At 39.4% G+C, this 14,331-nt stretch overlaps 2 protein-coding genes across 6 annotated transcripts; one reads left to right on the top strand and one right to left on the bottom strand.

Moving 5' to 3' along the window:
* Positions 1 to 225: 225 nt before the first annotated feature.
* Positions 226 to 6,854, bottom strand: smim14 (small integral membrane protein 14). 2 transcript variants are annotated; one of them, XM_070924331.1, is made up of 5 exons: positions 6,775 to 6,854; positions 5,000 to 5,095; positions 4,110 to 4,158; positions 3,811 to 3,965; positions 226 to 2,646 (listed from the first exon to the last, which is right to left on the bottom strand). In XM_070924331.1, the coding sequence occupies exons 2-5, from the start codon at positions 5,072 to 5,074 to the stop codon at positions 2,608 to 2,610; spliced, it is 318 nt and encodes a 105-aa protein (XP_070780432.1). In that variant the 5' UTR covers positions 5,075 to 5,095; positions 6,775 to 6,854; the 3' UTR covers positions 226 to 2,607. The 2 variants fall into 2 exon arrangements, with proteins under 2 accessions (XP_070780432.1, XP_070780424.1); XM_070924323.1 differs by lacking the exon at positions 6,775 to 6,854 and having other exon boundaries at positions 5,000 to 5,179.
* A 1,516-nt stretch (positions 6,855 to 8,370) lies between these two features.
* Positions 8,371 to 14,327, top strand: ube2kb (ubiquitin-conjugating enzyme E2Kb (UBC1 homolog, yeast)). Of its 4 annotated transcripts, XM_070915675.1 has the most exons (7): positions 8,371 to 8,482; positions 9,408 to 9,501; positions 9,605 to 9,663; positions 10,607 to 10,689; positions 10,812 to 10,911; positions 11,152 to 11,280; positions 11,922 to 14,327. In XM_070915675.1, exons 1-7 carry the CDS (start codon positions 8,420 to 8,422, stop codon positions 11,994 to 11,996), a joined length of 603 nt encoding a protein of 200 aa, XP_070771776.1. In that variant the 5' UTR covers positions 8,371 to 8,419; the 3' UTR covers positions 11,997 to 14,327. The 4 variants fall into 4 exon arrangements, with proteins under 4 accessions (XP_070771776.1, XP_070771785.1, XP_070771802.1 ...); XM_070915684.1 differs by lacking the exon at positions 11,152 to 11,280; XM_070915701.1 differs by lacking the exons at positions 10,607 to 10,689; positions 10,812 to 10,911.
* The last annotated feature ends 4 nt before the right edge of the window (positions 14,328 to 14,331 follow it).

Here is a 14,331-nt window from a genome sequence, read left to right on the forward strand (position 1 = left end):
TTAGTTCTTTTTATTTTTATTATATATTGCATTATTGAATTGCTACGATTGCAGCATACTAATGTTGTGGCTTCGCAAGTGGTAGTTTCATGTATCAAAAATCGTATTTTTTTAAGCTCATCACAGGTTTCTCATGTAAAATCTTAATCTGCAAAGTAACTACAAACTATAGCTGTTCAGAAAATGTAATGGAGTAGTTTACAACAAAACACAGCTGGGCAGAAAGACTGAATACTTTTTATTTTTTTTGTTTGTTTTTTTTATAGGAAAAGTGCATAGTTGAAGCCCTTTTTCTCTTAGACAGTAACAGTGTACATCAAGGTCTCCTGTGGTACCAGATAGTCCACTTGTTCATCTCAACAATCTAGTCTGGCTTCCCCCCTTAATTATACACAACTACTTATTGTCTACTTAACTTTTTCCTTCCTCATATCTCCTCCCTGCCGTCTCCCAAACAAGTCTAGAAAGAAAACAAAATTAGAGGACATTCGCTGATATGGAAAGAGAGCCAGCTACTGAAGACTGTTGGGATGAACTTGGCCCAAGGTAGTTACAGACACTTACACCATGCATTCAAGAAAGACACTTCAATTTTAAGACTAATCCATGTAATTTCTGATATCGAAAGGTACCCTGGAACATAAAGCAAACCCCAGAAACATTTTAAACACTTTAATAGCCATGTTTCCATGATAGGAGCATGACATAGATGCTGGAAAACAGGAACCCTTTATCATGTACTGTAATCCAATAACCAACAATAGACATAAAAAAATACCACCTATTATAATGTTCAATTTGTCTTGAGATTGTATCAAAGAAGGGTTGATTCTCATCTGTAACTTTGAGGCTGTAGTTTGTGTTGCTGTTGCATTGTGTTATAAATATCCACCCGCATTTACATACATGGTTAAGGAACAAAACAACAATCACCACTGTATGTTCTGCAAGAGGGGATTCAATTTTTCTGTCCACTCATTGTATGTTAACCTTTAATCTAGCTGACGAACCTTCTGTAACATTATTTAGATGTAAAGCTAATCACTTATTTAGCAGAGCTCTGGACCAAGTGAATTATCAACAAATCCTGTAAACCCTGTGAGAACCCCGTAAAACATGGAGATCATTCCCTCATCCTCTTCCCATCACATGTTTAAAATAAAAATGACCTCAAATATTGCTGTTCTTTCACAAGAGGTTGTTCTCTAAATGAGTGTCGAAACCAGAACTATAAATTCACATTGGCACTGTTTGCAAATGCATCTTTTCTTGCTCCTTTCATTTTCATTGGTTTGACATATTACCATACCGAAGTAGTGAAGTAGAAAGTTTGAATTGCTCCCATTAATCACAGGCTGCTGTGATTCTCAGTAAAAAAAGAACAGGCCCTCATCTCCATTAGGCCATCATTTAGACAGCTGAATCACAGCAACACACCTTCAAAAAAGGGAACAGACATACCACAACAAAAGTGCTACTAAAATATGATTCTCTGCTACTATTAAGTCAGTATACAATTATTATTTTTCATCTTTTAACCACAAAACAATTACAGTACACAGAATCATCTCAATATGATTAAAACTTATTTGCTTGTGCTGAGGATGTTTAACAATGGCCACACTTATCATACCATCTGTATGCCTGCAATCTAGCTAATTTCAACTATGTGAAATTAGTTGTGAGCATTTAACAGTAAAATCTTAACCTCTAAACAGACGCTTAAAGATCTGTCGCTACCGTCTTCATCACCAAACCAAATGTTACATAAAAGGACAGACACGTTCTTGGTTAATGTAAGAAGACCGGGCTATTTTGCTGGCTGGGGTGAGTATGAAATCTAATAGCAGACTGGATGTAAACACAGGAGTTTAAGTCACTGCATTAAAAACCAAACCTATCAGTATGTGATATGACATCATTACTGGCACTGTTTTGCACCGACTTGTGACTTTAAAGTGGAATGTTGAAACCCGCCACCCTCCATTACTTCAACAAATTTTAACTGCCCAAAAGGAAACTCTCCACTCCCTTCTCCCCCAACCCATGTGACACATTCCTTCATTTTGATTTCACGTGCGAGTGTCTGCAGATCAGTCAGCACCTGGGCTGGGATCAGGAACTGACTCAGAACGAATAACAGACCGTCTGATTAAAGCCCAGCTGATATATCAACATGCTGATTGTCGGCCAATATTATCAGTCAAAAGATATGAGATATGTTGAATCAGTGTATATGTCTGCAGAGTACATATTCCTCATTCAAGTTTTATGTTAGTGAAAGAATTGTGTTTATACGTATAGTTATTAAATCTCAACTGTTTATGTTGTGTTTTTATGTAAAAAACACCATTATATCATTGGATTTGTTCCAACTTTAACATATCATATCTGTATTGGCCTCGTCAATCCAGCATCAGTTGGGCTAACAGGAATCGTTAGACAGACCCACCCCAAAAACACAATGGCATTAAAATAGGGAAAAAAAGCAAAAGATATGCGTGTGAAGGTTGACAGGGAGATGGTGCCGTCCTGGTCACAGTAACTAGCCAACTGTGCAGCTCCAGTCAGAGCAGGTGGGTGAGTGCTGGTAGTCTGGCTCCACTGCTAATCAATAGGTGGTGCTGGGGGCTCTCTTCTGTCACTCTGCAAATCAAGGCAAGATGATATTAAGTCTTTACTAAAGAAACAATGATGCTATCAAGGAGCACATCCTGAAAACAACGCTGTGACAATAATAGGTGAGAAAACCCTGTAAAACATGAAGATCACTGAAAACAACACTGTGACAATAATAGGTGAACACATTTTGGAGCAATCAGGACATGTTCATCTGGTTGTATAAATCCAGGGTCACTGTTCAGCTCCAGTTCACGTCACTGAATAAACATTTAGTTTCTGGTTCCTCTGAATTGCTAATCTTGACAAATATTGACCTACCAATGTTCAAACAGAGAAGATGTATAAATGATTTCTGCATTTGGTTAGATGAGGCTGAATTCCATTTAGCTGCTTCAGTTTCAGGGTTCACTTTGTCAAGACTTACTGGGACACTTGAATAGAACTGATGTTATTAGTAACACCTGTGCTTTTCCCACTATGACAAGCCAAATTGTCTGCTGTAAACAAGGCTATAAAAGAAAAAAAGGGAGACACAACAGCAATAACATGAACTTAAAACAGAAAAAATAAACCACAGGAATTTGTGGTAGTGACACATTCAGACGATAAAAATATATGATACGTAAAACACATATATGATCAACAATGAGAACATGTGTTTCACGCAGTGCTTCATCAGACTCAAGCTTTTTATGATTGGTAATAAAAAGGTCCATGATCATATACTTTAATGTGCTCAGTGTCACTACCACAAAGTGAGTGACGTACATGCTGTTCTCAAAGTTTCTTTCTTTTTTAACGATAAGTATAAATTTAGACATATGAACGCATATTTCCTGCACATTTCTCAGTATTTCATCTTTGAAAACGACACAGGAAATAGTTCTAACTTTACAAGAAATAAGCCTAACTAGCTTGCAGCAAATTAAGTACCAACTTAGCTAACATTGCTTTTATTTCAATCCAGGGTTAGACTTTTTTTTTTAAATTTTATCTCTGTAAATCACCACACACACACGCACGCACACACGCACACACGCACACACCTTATTCAGTATCATGCAAAACTGATTTTAAGTCAATTCACTTCTATCTTGTAGTAAATTAATAAACAAAGGCAGAGCAGTACTATATCAATACTGAAAATGTCATTGTTAAGCAGGCGGGAGTGTGTCAGTGAATACTGACATTGTGGGGTCCAGTAGGTTTGCCTGTGGGACGGGGGCCCCTAAGACTGGATGGGCGCAACAGGAACAGGAGCAGAGCCAGCACCATCCAGCCCATCACAACCATAGGGAGCGTCAGGTCACCTCCTCCGCCGACTGGCCCATTGGGACCTGGCACTGAAAACAAACACATCTTTGCACTTCACACACGTAATCAACACTAATGTTTCTGGTTTGAGACCATGTTTGGAGTGCAGCCATGCCTCCACATTATATGACACAATATGAAAAATGCATAAGCTCTAATGTGGTCATACATACATTCCTGAGGGCAGTCTGTGTCTGTGCAGTAAGACTGAGATTGTCTGAGCTGAAAGAGAAATTACAGAAGGAGATACAAAGTATCTTACAAAGTAGAAGAGTAGGAAGAATAATACTATTAATTCTTCCACTCATTGACATTTATGTCACACTTGTTACATTAGACATACAAACATATGACCCACTCACAGCTTACTGTTACCAACAGCACATATATGTGCATGGTGCAAAGCAACCATCCGAGCTCTGCCTGCCTCCTAATAATATACTGTCCAATTCTGACTGAGAAATGCTGTGCAAATTATTTAGTCATTTGGACAACACCCTTTCCTGCAGCAAGCAAATCAGAAAACCCTCAGGGTGGCTTCAAGCTCTGAGCCAACTGCAGCTCACCATGCAAGTTACACCTGTGCACAAAGAGCCAATGAGGTCACCTGGAAACTGACACAACATAATTACAAGCTGTGTTCTTTCTTTAAAATAGCTTCTCTCAATAAGACCTTGTCTTTAAAAAAACACACACTTTCCCATTAAGAAGAGGCAGGGAATATTTACAAGCACAATGCAAACCTGACAGCACACAGTGCAACAGAGTGGAATGCCTTTGCATGGCAGAACTGATTAACACTCAAGATAAACACTGAGCAGGAACCAGGATATGCTGGCTCACGGTCAGTCGACGGCTTTTCATTTCCTTCCATAGAGACTCTAATTTACTTGCTAGCTGTGTCTAATATTAATCTCTTTGCTTCCTTCTCTCCACTTCAGCAGGAGATATTTTTACTTCACACTGCATACTTGGAATACTTTGACCTGTCCCTGCACCTCAACCTTGTTATGATCAAGTCCGCCACTTTTCAAGCAACAGTGAGAGCCACTCAGTTACTTACCAGGTTGATGAGGCGCCTCATAGCATATTCTTGGGTGCAGATGCACTCACAGGGGTCAAAGCCTCCCTCTGCCATTTCTCACCAGACGGTGTCCACCTTGGAGCAAGACGAAAGAACAGTATGTAACTAGGTCGTACATGAACAAGTGAGAGAAACCTAATGCTGCCTGTTGTCAGTGCTGTGCTCTATTGTTGTTTCACCGGCACACACAGATTAGAGGGAGGAGACTGCTCAGTTAAGGACAGTCAGCAGACTCTGCCTGTATCGTGCTGCCTGTAATCTAGCCGTTTGTTAGTTAGTTTAGTTAGTTTGCTCGGCTTTAACAATTGGCTCTGTATTCCAAAATGCACCATATGCATATATTAGTGACTCTGGATCTTAATTACTCCAATTAGGCCTTTATCAACAACACACTGAATAAAAAGTCTGAAATTGTTTACTTTTATGGTCCTCTTGTCGTTAATGTAACACTAATTAGGAGTCCCATTATAAGAGCCGACCAGTGAATTGATCCATAAATACAAGAATTTAGCTGATTGGTTGACATCCATCTATCATCACAGGAGGCTAATGTCAGCTCAAGATAGAGTGAAAGCAAGAAATTATTACTATGAGGAATAAAGATAGTCTTGCAGAATTTGCCAAAAAAACCCATATTATCCTATGTTTGCATTATTTGTAGGACGAATATACAGTCAAACGCACAGATGTCTGCTACAGGTGCCTAATCAAAGTTATCTAAGTCTATACAAGTGTACCAGATACTGGATTTTTGAGGATGATAACAATATCAATATTTGATTGGCTGAATTTCTGTCTTTCTTCACTTTTCTTTTCCAGTTGAAAAATAAACGGTTTCTATTACAAACTATGTAACGTATAAAGGTGGTCCTGTCTTGTCCTTGCACTTTTTTGTTAATGTGCTTATGTTGTCTTTTTGCATCTATTACTGTCTGCCTTGTTTGCACTGCTTAAATGTTAAATGCAGTACCATTGGCCCCAGAGAAACGACATTTCATCCCTACTACCTACTTGTACACAGACCGGTTTACAATAAAGTTGTCCTGTTTCTATATAACCTTAGATGCATCTTTAGCAATTCTGTTTTGCAATTTCTTGTTATGTATTACCCAATGTACATGTCTCTACCAATATATCTGCAACAAGCCAATATCGCCCGACATATCGGCCTGGCAAATTTATCTGTACAACTCTGGTCTATACCGCAATAAAGTAAACACACAAACATGTTTTAATTGACCTATGAGGCTACCTATTTGTTGAGTATTTCTAATGTTACAATTTGTACTATGAAGTAACACTCTAGTCAACCCCAAATTCCTAAAATATTAACTGATGAAAAACATGACTTTCACTGTATATTAACTCACCACTGACATGGTTACATTTAGACTCAGTTACAAACTCACTTGTAACCGAGTTGTATCGGTATATGAAAACATGTACACGTTATATTTTCCATGGGTGGGTGGCTGCCTGCATATTTCAAGAGTGACGAACAAACGAAGTGGCCAGTTTAATATCGACCCAGCTGACATCCAAACAAGGGCAGCTAATATCACTTCTTATTAGCTAACCCTTGAGTTTTACATTCACGTATTGCTCTCGAACTAATTTAGCTAACGCTAAACTAGCTTCTTGCTAACCTAGCCAGCCGACGGTGAGAAAAGTCACAGCGTTGTCTTTTTTCCTCTATTAATGGACATATGATTAGAGACAGATGTGACAGCAAACGGCATCGAAATACGACTTACTTGCGCTGAGTAGATGTTGAGAAAACGTTAGATGTCTTTAAAGGGCCTGGACTGCACTGCTGCAGCAATGTTGTTCTCCACAGAAACCGTTAGTCTGCAGACATGTCAACCTACCGTCTGTATTTTGTTTGATGCACGTGAGCCAACCAGCTATTCTTCATGACTGACCATCCGGGAACTCGGGTTAGGGACGGGCGTGGACGAGCACGGGGCGCTTTAAACGCCTCTTATTGGGTCAAAGGTTTGATGGGCGGGCCTTTGAGCCAATCACAGTAGAAAACGTTTATAACGTCTAGATAGTAAACAAACAGTCCAGCTGCCTACCATCATACAGGGGCAGATGGACCGAGTTCCAACATCTGTACAGTTGTGTAACCAAATACACAGTCATGGAATGTAGCTAAGTACATTTACTAAAATACTGCACTTCAATACAATACCTCAAAATTGTATATAAAGTAGGTAATAGCAGCCTCGCCTGCACCAGATACAACTTGAAAATGCGGATTACAGAGTAATCTATCAATGTGTGATAAATATTCATGGAAACCAGTTTACACATTATTTCAGATGTGATGAATATTAGTTTATCACAATTTCACATAAACACTGTCTTTTCGGTATTTATTTCATCTAATCTAAAGGAAATCTAGCGAAAATCTAGTAAAAAGTAAAAGTCGTAAAGCCACCCTATAAAAAATTGGATTAAGTAAAAGTACCAAGAGTGTTATTATATTATACTATTTGATCATTGTTACTAATGCACTAATGTATAAGTAGCATTTTAATGTTGTATCTGATCAAGAAGGAGATAATTGTGTTGGGTAGACTTAATTGTATCATATTTTAGGCACCTAATGTATGTTTTGTATGTAAAAATAAAAAAATAAAAAATAAAAATACTTGTCACGCAGTCAGGGGAGAACGTGAGAGCTTCATCCTCTTACTTTTATTTTGCCACTTAATAAGCAACTTAGTAAGAGACTAACCTAAATGTAAGTTGGTGTCTTAGTCATGAAAGTAGTTTAACTGTACAGTTGAAGTGCAAGTGATGACAGAAACTCAACTGTCAGTGAAAGAGCAGTAGAAGCAAGTTGAAACATCATTTGAGTGAAATGTTCAGTTTAAGTTAAAGAGCCAGAGATAAACCTAGTTGAAGTATGTGCACTGTAAATAGTTGAAGTGTGTTCGTTGGTATGTAAGCAGTGACAGTAGTAGTAAAAACCCCCCAAAACAATTTAGTAAAATCCCCAAAACACGTGGGGATTTTTTATGATGTAAAATCCTGTAGGTGCTCGTCACCAGTGCTAGAAATCATGTGTGTTCAGCACATGATGAGAAATGTCCTGAAGGCAAGATTCAAAAGAACATAAACCCATGTACCAGAGCTCATTAATGAAAGTTCCAGTTTCTACGCCATTTAGCTGCACTGTGTTTGTATGTTCTGGACTGGCCGACGCTGTGCGCTGGCTGGCAGGCAGTCAGTCGACGGTAACGGTGAGAAGAAACGGTAGACGGTGAAAGTGAAAGGAGGGCTTCATAACTGTGGATAGCACCGAGCAGGCAGTCCCCATACAGACAGTCAACATAGGGAGAGAGGCCCCAGGTCTTGCTTCAAGGCAGCAGCAGATCAGCAGACACAGCCATGGCTAACATCGCGGTCCAAAGGATCAAGCGGGAGTTCAAAGAAGTTCTCAAAAGCGAAGAGGTGCGGTAATGTTGCTGGCTATTGTTTTTACTTCGATTCAGCTCCTTTCTTGTTACTGTTTCGGCTCAGTTAAACTGTGAAGTATCTGTAGCCGTTGTTATGACAGAGACCAAAATTACCCTCGCTAACGTCAGGACCCAGTCCTGTGTTGCAGTAGGTCAGGCCTGAGCAGGAGAACTTTAGCTAGCTTTAGCTTGATATCAGTGTCTGGTCGAACCTCTCCTGTTATGTCAGGTGGGTGTGTTCAGGAAACACCGGGGATTCAGCTTTGTCAAATGACGGGCCCTCTGTTTCTAACAAACAATACCGCATACCTTTGGGCAATTACCTGACTACAATAAACCTACCTTGTATGGGCTATAGCACACGTGTCATATAGAGTACCGTAGATGTTTACTAACGCAAATGAGTTACTGACAGTTCAGGTTAGCAGCTTTTAGCTTGCTAACGGCAACGTTATTTTGACATCTCATTCACAGTTAGCATTAGCCTGTGGTGTAATGCTACAACGTTCACCAACTTAACATATGTATTGAACGTTAATCAAGTGTTGGGTTCAGTAGGGTAGGGTTGCGGTCGTTTAAACTGTGTATTTTGCCATCCTTCTATCTGTCAAGTCTTGTTATTATGGGTTTGTAATTAACTTTTGCTAGCTTGGCTCTACTAGCAAGCTATCTATGTTGCTAACGTATTTAAAGGTCCTGACGCTTTCTGTGGAACTCTGTTAACTAACCGACTTTGATTTTTATAGAAAATGACAGTTGATGTGCCTTTTAACAGCCACATGTCTGTGGTTTCACATTTGTATGTAAAAGTGTGTGGTTTCATACTTGACAGAGACTTGTGAAGACACAGGCTGAGAGTTGTGATTCCACAAAACACCAGTGTGATTCACTGTGTCCCTCTCATTTGTCCCAACCTATAGACAAGTAAAAACCAAATAAAAGTAGATTTGGTGGATGAGAACTTCACAGAGCTGAGGGGGGAGATAGCAGGACCCCCAGATACACCATATGAAGGTATTGTCACATACCTGCATTATACTCACCTGACAAGATACTTGCTATAAGACTTTATGATTTTTCATGCTTATACATTTTGTTGTTGTTATTTCTTTCCAAGGTGGCAGATATCAGCTTGAAATAAAAATCCCAGAAACCTATCCTTTTAACCCGCCAAAGGTATGTGCTTCAGTATCTCCCACCCGGTACCTGCTGTGTATCACATATTGTATATTCAGTGTGTTTCATGCACACTATTATCCTGGTTAGCATAGTTTTATTCTGGTTTCGAAAAGCTCTAAATCCAGTTTTGAGGAGGTTGAATATGCTAGCTGAAGTGCTCTGATAGACAGCGTGATATTGTGGCTTGTAAATAACCTCATTCAGCTTTCTGATAACTGTATGTTATGTGCACAGGTGTGCCCTCAACTCCAGTTGCATAGTATTTTGTCAGTAACAGAAAAATAATTGTGGTAAATGAAACAGTGATGATCTGCAAGCTAAAATGAAAGGGAGTCTGATACTGATAACAAAAAACAACAGAAAGTTTCTGTGATGAAGACACACTTGCACACAGACGATCAGAAACCCGGATACTGTTGTACTCTTATATACAGGGAGCTGAATCTTGATGTCTCATATAAACATTATATCTCAAATGTGTTGGTTGATAGATATATTTTACATTGCAATATCGATATACATGGTGATATAATGAAGTTAAGTCAAACATATGTTTATGAAACTGTTTATGGATAAAACAACCAGAGAGTAATGTCTGTTTTTGGCATATCTAGTGAATTAAATACCTGAAAAATCAAGTCCAATATTGCCATATAGCAGTTCTGCTCATTGATTTGTAACATTGCCCACAATGACCTAATACACTCATAGACCATGGTATAAACAGAGACAAAATTTCGGTAGACAAATTTATATCATCTTACGATAAATATCATCATACTGTCCAACCCTGCGCAAATATGATCAAAACAACTACATGAATCAAAACCGTTGCACAAGTGTGCATGCAAATGTGCTCATTGTAACCCACACTTGCCTCCATAATCTCCATAATCATACCATTTCTATCCAGATGACCTCTCACACCTGTCTTTCTTAGGTGCGTTTCATCACTAAGATCTGGCACCCCAATATCAGTTCTGTGACAGGAGCAATATGTCTGGACATTTTAAAAGACCAGTGGTGAGTCAGACCGAACCTCGTGAGCTACGTTACTCAATGTTCCAGTGTGTCTCTACCATCTCAAATACAAGTTCAAAAAAACAAAACAAAAAAAAACTCCTCCACTTATCTGCCTCACCCAGGGCAGCTGCTATGACCCTGCGGACGGTGCTGTTATCACTACAGGCTCTCCTTGCTGCAGCAGAACCGGATGATCCACAGGATGCAGTAGTAGCAAACCAGGTGAGACAGAAGTTTGTGTGTGTTTTGATACGTTAATGCTGCCCTTCTTATATATTCCGATGGAAAAACAACGTTTTTAGTAGAAAAAGCCGAACTTTTTGTTGAATTATATTTTGGTCACAATGTTGGTTTTGAGTCATATTTGGTCAGTGTTGGTCTGTAGACCAGCATAGGCATTTAAACACTCTCTCTCTCTCACCTTCACTGTTGGCTGAATATTTTTTCTCTCTGCATCCTCAGTATAAACAGAACCCAGAAATGTTCAAACAGACTGCAAGGCTGTGGTCTCACGTCTATGCAGGCGCTCCTGTCTCCAGTCCCGACTACACACGCAAAATAGACAAACTCTGTGCCATGGGCTTTGATAAGGTCAGAACCATCTGTTTCTGTTTATTTTTATTTTTTTGGGGGGTGAAGTATAATCGATTAATTGATTAACTTGATCGACAGAAAATGAATCGTTTGAGTAATATTTCAGCAATAGTGGCAAAGATTCTCTGGTTCCAACTTCTCAGATGTAAATATTTGTAGTTTTTCTTCTGTGACAGTAAACTGACTATTTTTCGGCATTTGGACTGTTGGTTGGACAAAACAAGTCTATTGAAGACATCACCTTGGACTCTGGGAACTTATGATTGGCATTTATGTTGTGTTTTCTGACATTTTAACAAAAAATAAGTGGTAGATGAGTCCATAATGAAAATAGTCATTATAATTGTTAGTTGCTGCCGTATTTAACAGCATGCTTGTTAGAGCGAGCAGGTTGTATGGTCTCACTTCAGTAAATGTCAAAGGATTTACTCTTAAACAATTTATTCAAACATAATTACTATGGAAATAATTCATTTAATTTGTGTTTTCTAAAAAAAGCTTTTCTCATCAAAGGGTTGACATTTGATGTTCATCCTTATCTCCTTTTTAAAAGAACTGTCTCAGTTTTTATTAATTTGATCTTGCAAATGAGGCACAGATTAATACAAGTTTTAATTCCATTTCTCCCTATCGCTCAGAATGCAGTAATAGCGGCCTTGTCTTCGAAATCCTGGGATGTGGAAACGGCAACAGAGCTGCTCCTCAGCAACTGAGACCCTGCCAGATGCGAGGACCCCGAACTCCCTTCATCATAACATCAGCTCCTCCCCGGCACCATTCCACCATTGCCTTTTGTTACGCAGACACACACCCCGTTCACCACAGCAGTCTGAGCCTTCTTTTATAAACAAGTTTGTTCGCTACAAACTCGACACCGGTAGCACCACAATCGCCAATATGCACAGCACCCTGTTGCCTGTCTGACCCTGTCTGTCCATCATGTGATGAGTCTTTTCTGCCACTAACTCAAAATGTGTAAAATTGTAATAAGCCACCAAAAACCTTCAGTCATGCATCTTGTCTTCCATGCCCTTTAACCATGTTAGCTCTGAAGTGTTTTTTTTTCCTTTTTCACAAATTTTTGTTCCATCAAATAATTGCCATTGCCTGGTGGGTTTTCCAGGGTAAAATGTAAAGGAAGTCCTGCACACTGCTCTCACGGTACATCCCCATTTACTCCCTTCGGCAACCCCTTGGATCTCATGTCAGATTACTGTTCTGGACATTTAATACGATAAAGGTCTTGCCGTATGAAATAATGTTGACTGGATAGTGTTCTGCAGGAGCAGTGTAATGGATTTATCCTGAACGGTCTATCATAGATGCTTCAATCATCTACAGAGGTTTTGTACAATTTTTCTTTCTGTCTGTAGAATTAGAAAAGATCACAGACATCCTCAAACATCTGCACAGAAGAAAAAACAGTTATCTGTAAATAGATGCGTGTACATTTGAAAATACAATGGGGATGTACTTTTTTTCTTACATGGCATTGTAAAACAAATTATTTTAAATATAAACTATGCCTAGTTTACAATTATATGGAGAGATATCTTTTTATGCTTTTGTGATCCACGAAAAATCCCTCTGAATGTCCTGCTGTGTTCTTTTTTTTTTCTTCTTGCGATTGTTGTTTAGCCAAAATCCTGTTCCTGAAGGCACAGGCGGAGCCAGCTCAGGCCCCTGGAGGTCATTACATGTCACCTTTTTCTGCTCCACCACAATCCAACCTTTTCCTGTGTCTTTTATTGTCCTTGCATGTTCTCTGCTGCCTTTGTTTTATTTGGCCAAATGATGTGGTGATGGGGGGTGTTCGATTTAACGTCCCTTCAGACTCGTGGAATTTGCAAGACTCCTTCTAACTCGTGGAAAGAGACAGCAGGAACCTCCGCTCGGCCAGCCACTTAAGCAACACCCAGTTTGGCCTGACGTCTGTAGGGAACCAAAAAGCTTTTCTGTTGATTTGATATAGTGTATTGCTGGAAAATGTTCTCTTCTGCTCCGAACAGATTCGTCTGGCACCAACAGGAAACACAGCTCAAGGAGGGACAAGTGATTCTGAATGTCATTAAGGATTTGAGTTTGCAATGCTGTGGTTTTGTTTGTTTGTTTTTTTACTCATTTCAGAGCAATCCGTTTAAACCACCGGCACGTTTTTTCTTTCTTTCACGGATCAAGGATCTGCTCACCCTCTCTCAGTCCTGATGTTGATCATTAAGAGGAGGGGCTTTATCATAAATCACTGATCCCATCCAGCAGTACTCAATCAAAACTTTGGCCATATATAGAGGTGTATAGGTGACGTCCTATACTCCCAAACATGCTTTACTACACACAGCCAAATAAAATGCTCATTGAGGATGTCTTGTGAGTTGTAAAAGAGGCTGGAACTCCTCTGTTATTCTCTGAAGCAGATGGCAGGCCTGCACAGTGTTTTCACACATTTTGATTTGAGGACACATGGATACATGGACTGTAAAGGAATGCTTAGCTTATAGAGAAGCGGGGTGTTGATGAATCCTCACACATGGCCTATCGTCTTTTTTGCTTGCCCTCCAGCTCAGCCCCGACCAACACAGTGGCATATTACAATACTACATGGAGTTGCCGTGCACTCTATCCTCTGACAGTGAACAGTTTCCAGCCAGAGCCAAAAAAAAAAAAAAAAAAAGATTCATAGTTGGGGAGAAGAATGCATACACACCATCTCCTTTACTTGTAAATAATCAGGTTCTTGTTAGAGAGCCGTCTCGTTATCACTAGAGTGCACCATTGATGGCTGGATCTATATTTTGTAAGAAAAAGAAAGGACAAAAAAAGGAAGAGAGAACCCCCCCCTCCCTCCCTGGTGTTCTCACTATGTACAATAATGCACGATGACAAAGTATAAAAAAAGGGGGCTGTTGCATCTCTGTTTCTCCATTTGGATTGAGACTTATTTTTCTCTTTTGTTTCCTTGGAAGCAAGCATCAGCAGTATAAAAAGCATGGTTATTTATTGTGACAGTGTCATGTTTCTTTGATTAAAAAAAAGTGGAAAATCAAGTTT

This window comes from Enoplosus armatus, chromosome 2 (assembly GCF_043641665.1).
Source record: "Enoplosus armatus isolate fEnoArm2 chromosome 2, fEnoArm2.hap1, whole genome shotgun sequence".
NCBI classification, from domain to species: Eukaryota; Metazoa; Chordata; class Actinopteri; order Centrarchiformes; family Enoplosidae; genus Enoplosus; species Enoplosus armatus.

Excerpts from the sequence above, each read along its gene's own strand:
- smim14 (XM_070924331.1), bottom strand. The coding sequence starts at position 5,074 with ATGGCAGAGGGAGGCTTTGACCCCTGTGAGTGCATCTGCACCCAAGAA. Across the intron at positions 3,966-4,109 it reads CACAGACTGCCCTCAGGAAT|TGCCAGGTCCCAATGGGCCA; the intron begins GTATGTATGACC and ends GTTTGTTTTCAG. Across the intron at positions 2,647-3,810 it reads AACCTACTGGACCCCACAAT|AGTGACAGAAGAGAGCCCCC; the intron begins GTCAGTATTCAC and ends CTTGATTTGCAG.
- ube2kb (XM_070915675.1), top strand. The coding sequence starts at position 8,420 with ATGGCTAACATCGCGGTCCAAAGGATCAAGCGGGAGTTCAAAGAAGTT. Across the intron at positions 8,483-9,407 it reads AAGTTCTCAAAAGCGAAGAG|ACAAGTAAAAACCAAATAAA; the intron begins GTGCGGTAATGT and ends CCCAACCTATAG. Across the intron at positions 11,281-11,921 it reads GTGCCATGGGCTTTGATAAG|AATGCAGTAATAGCGGCCTT; the intron begins GTCAGAACCATC and ends CCTATCGCTCAG.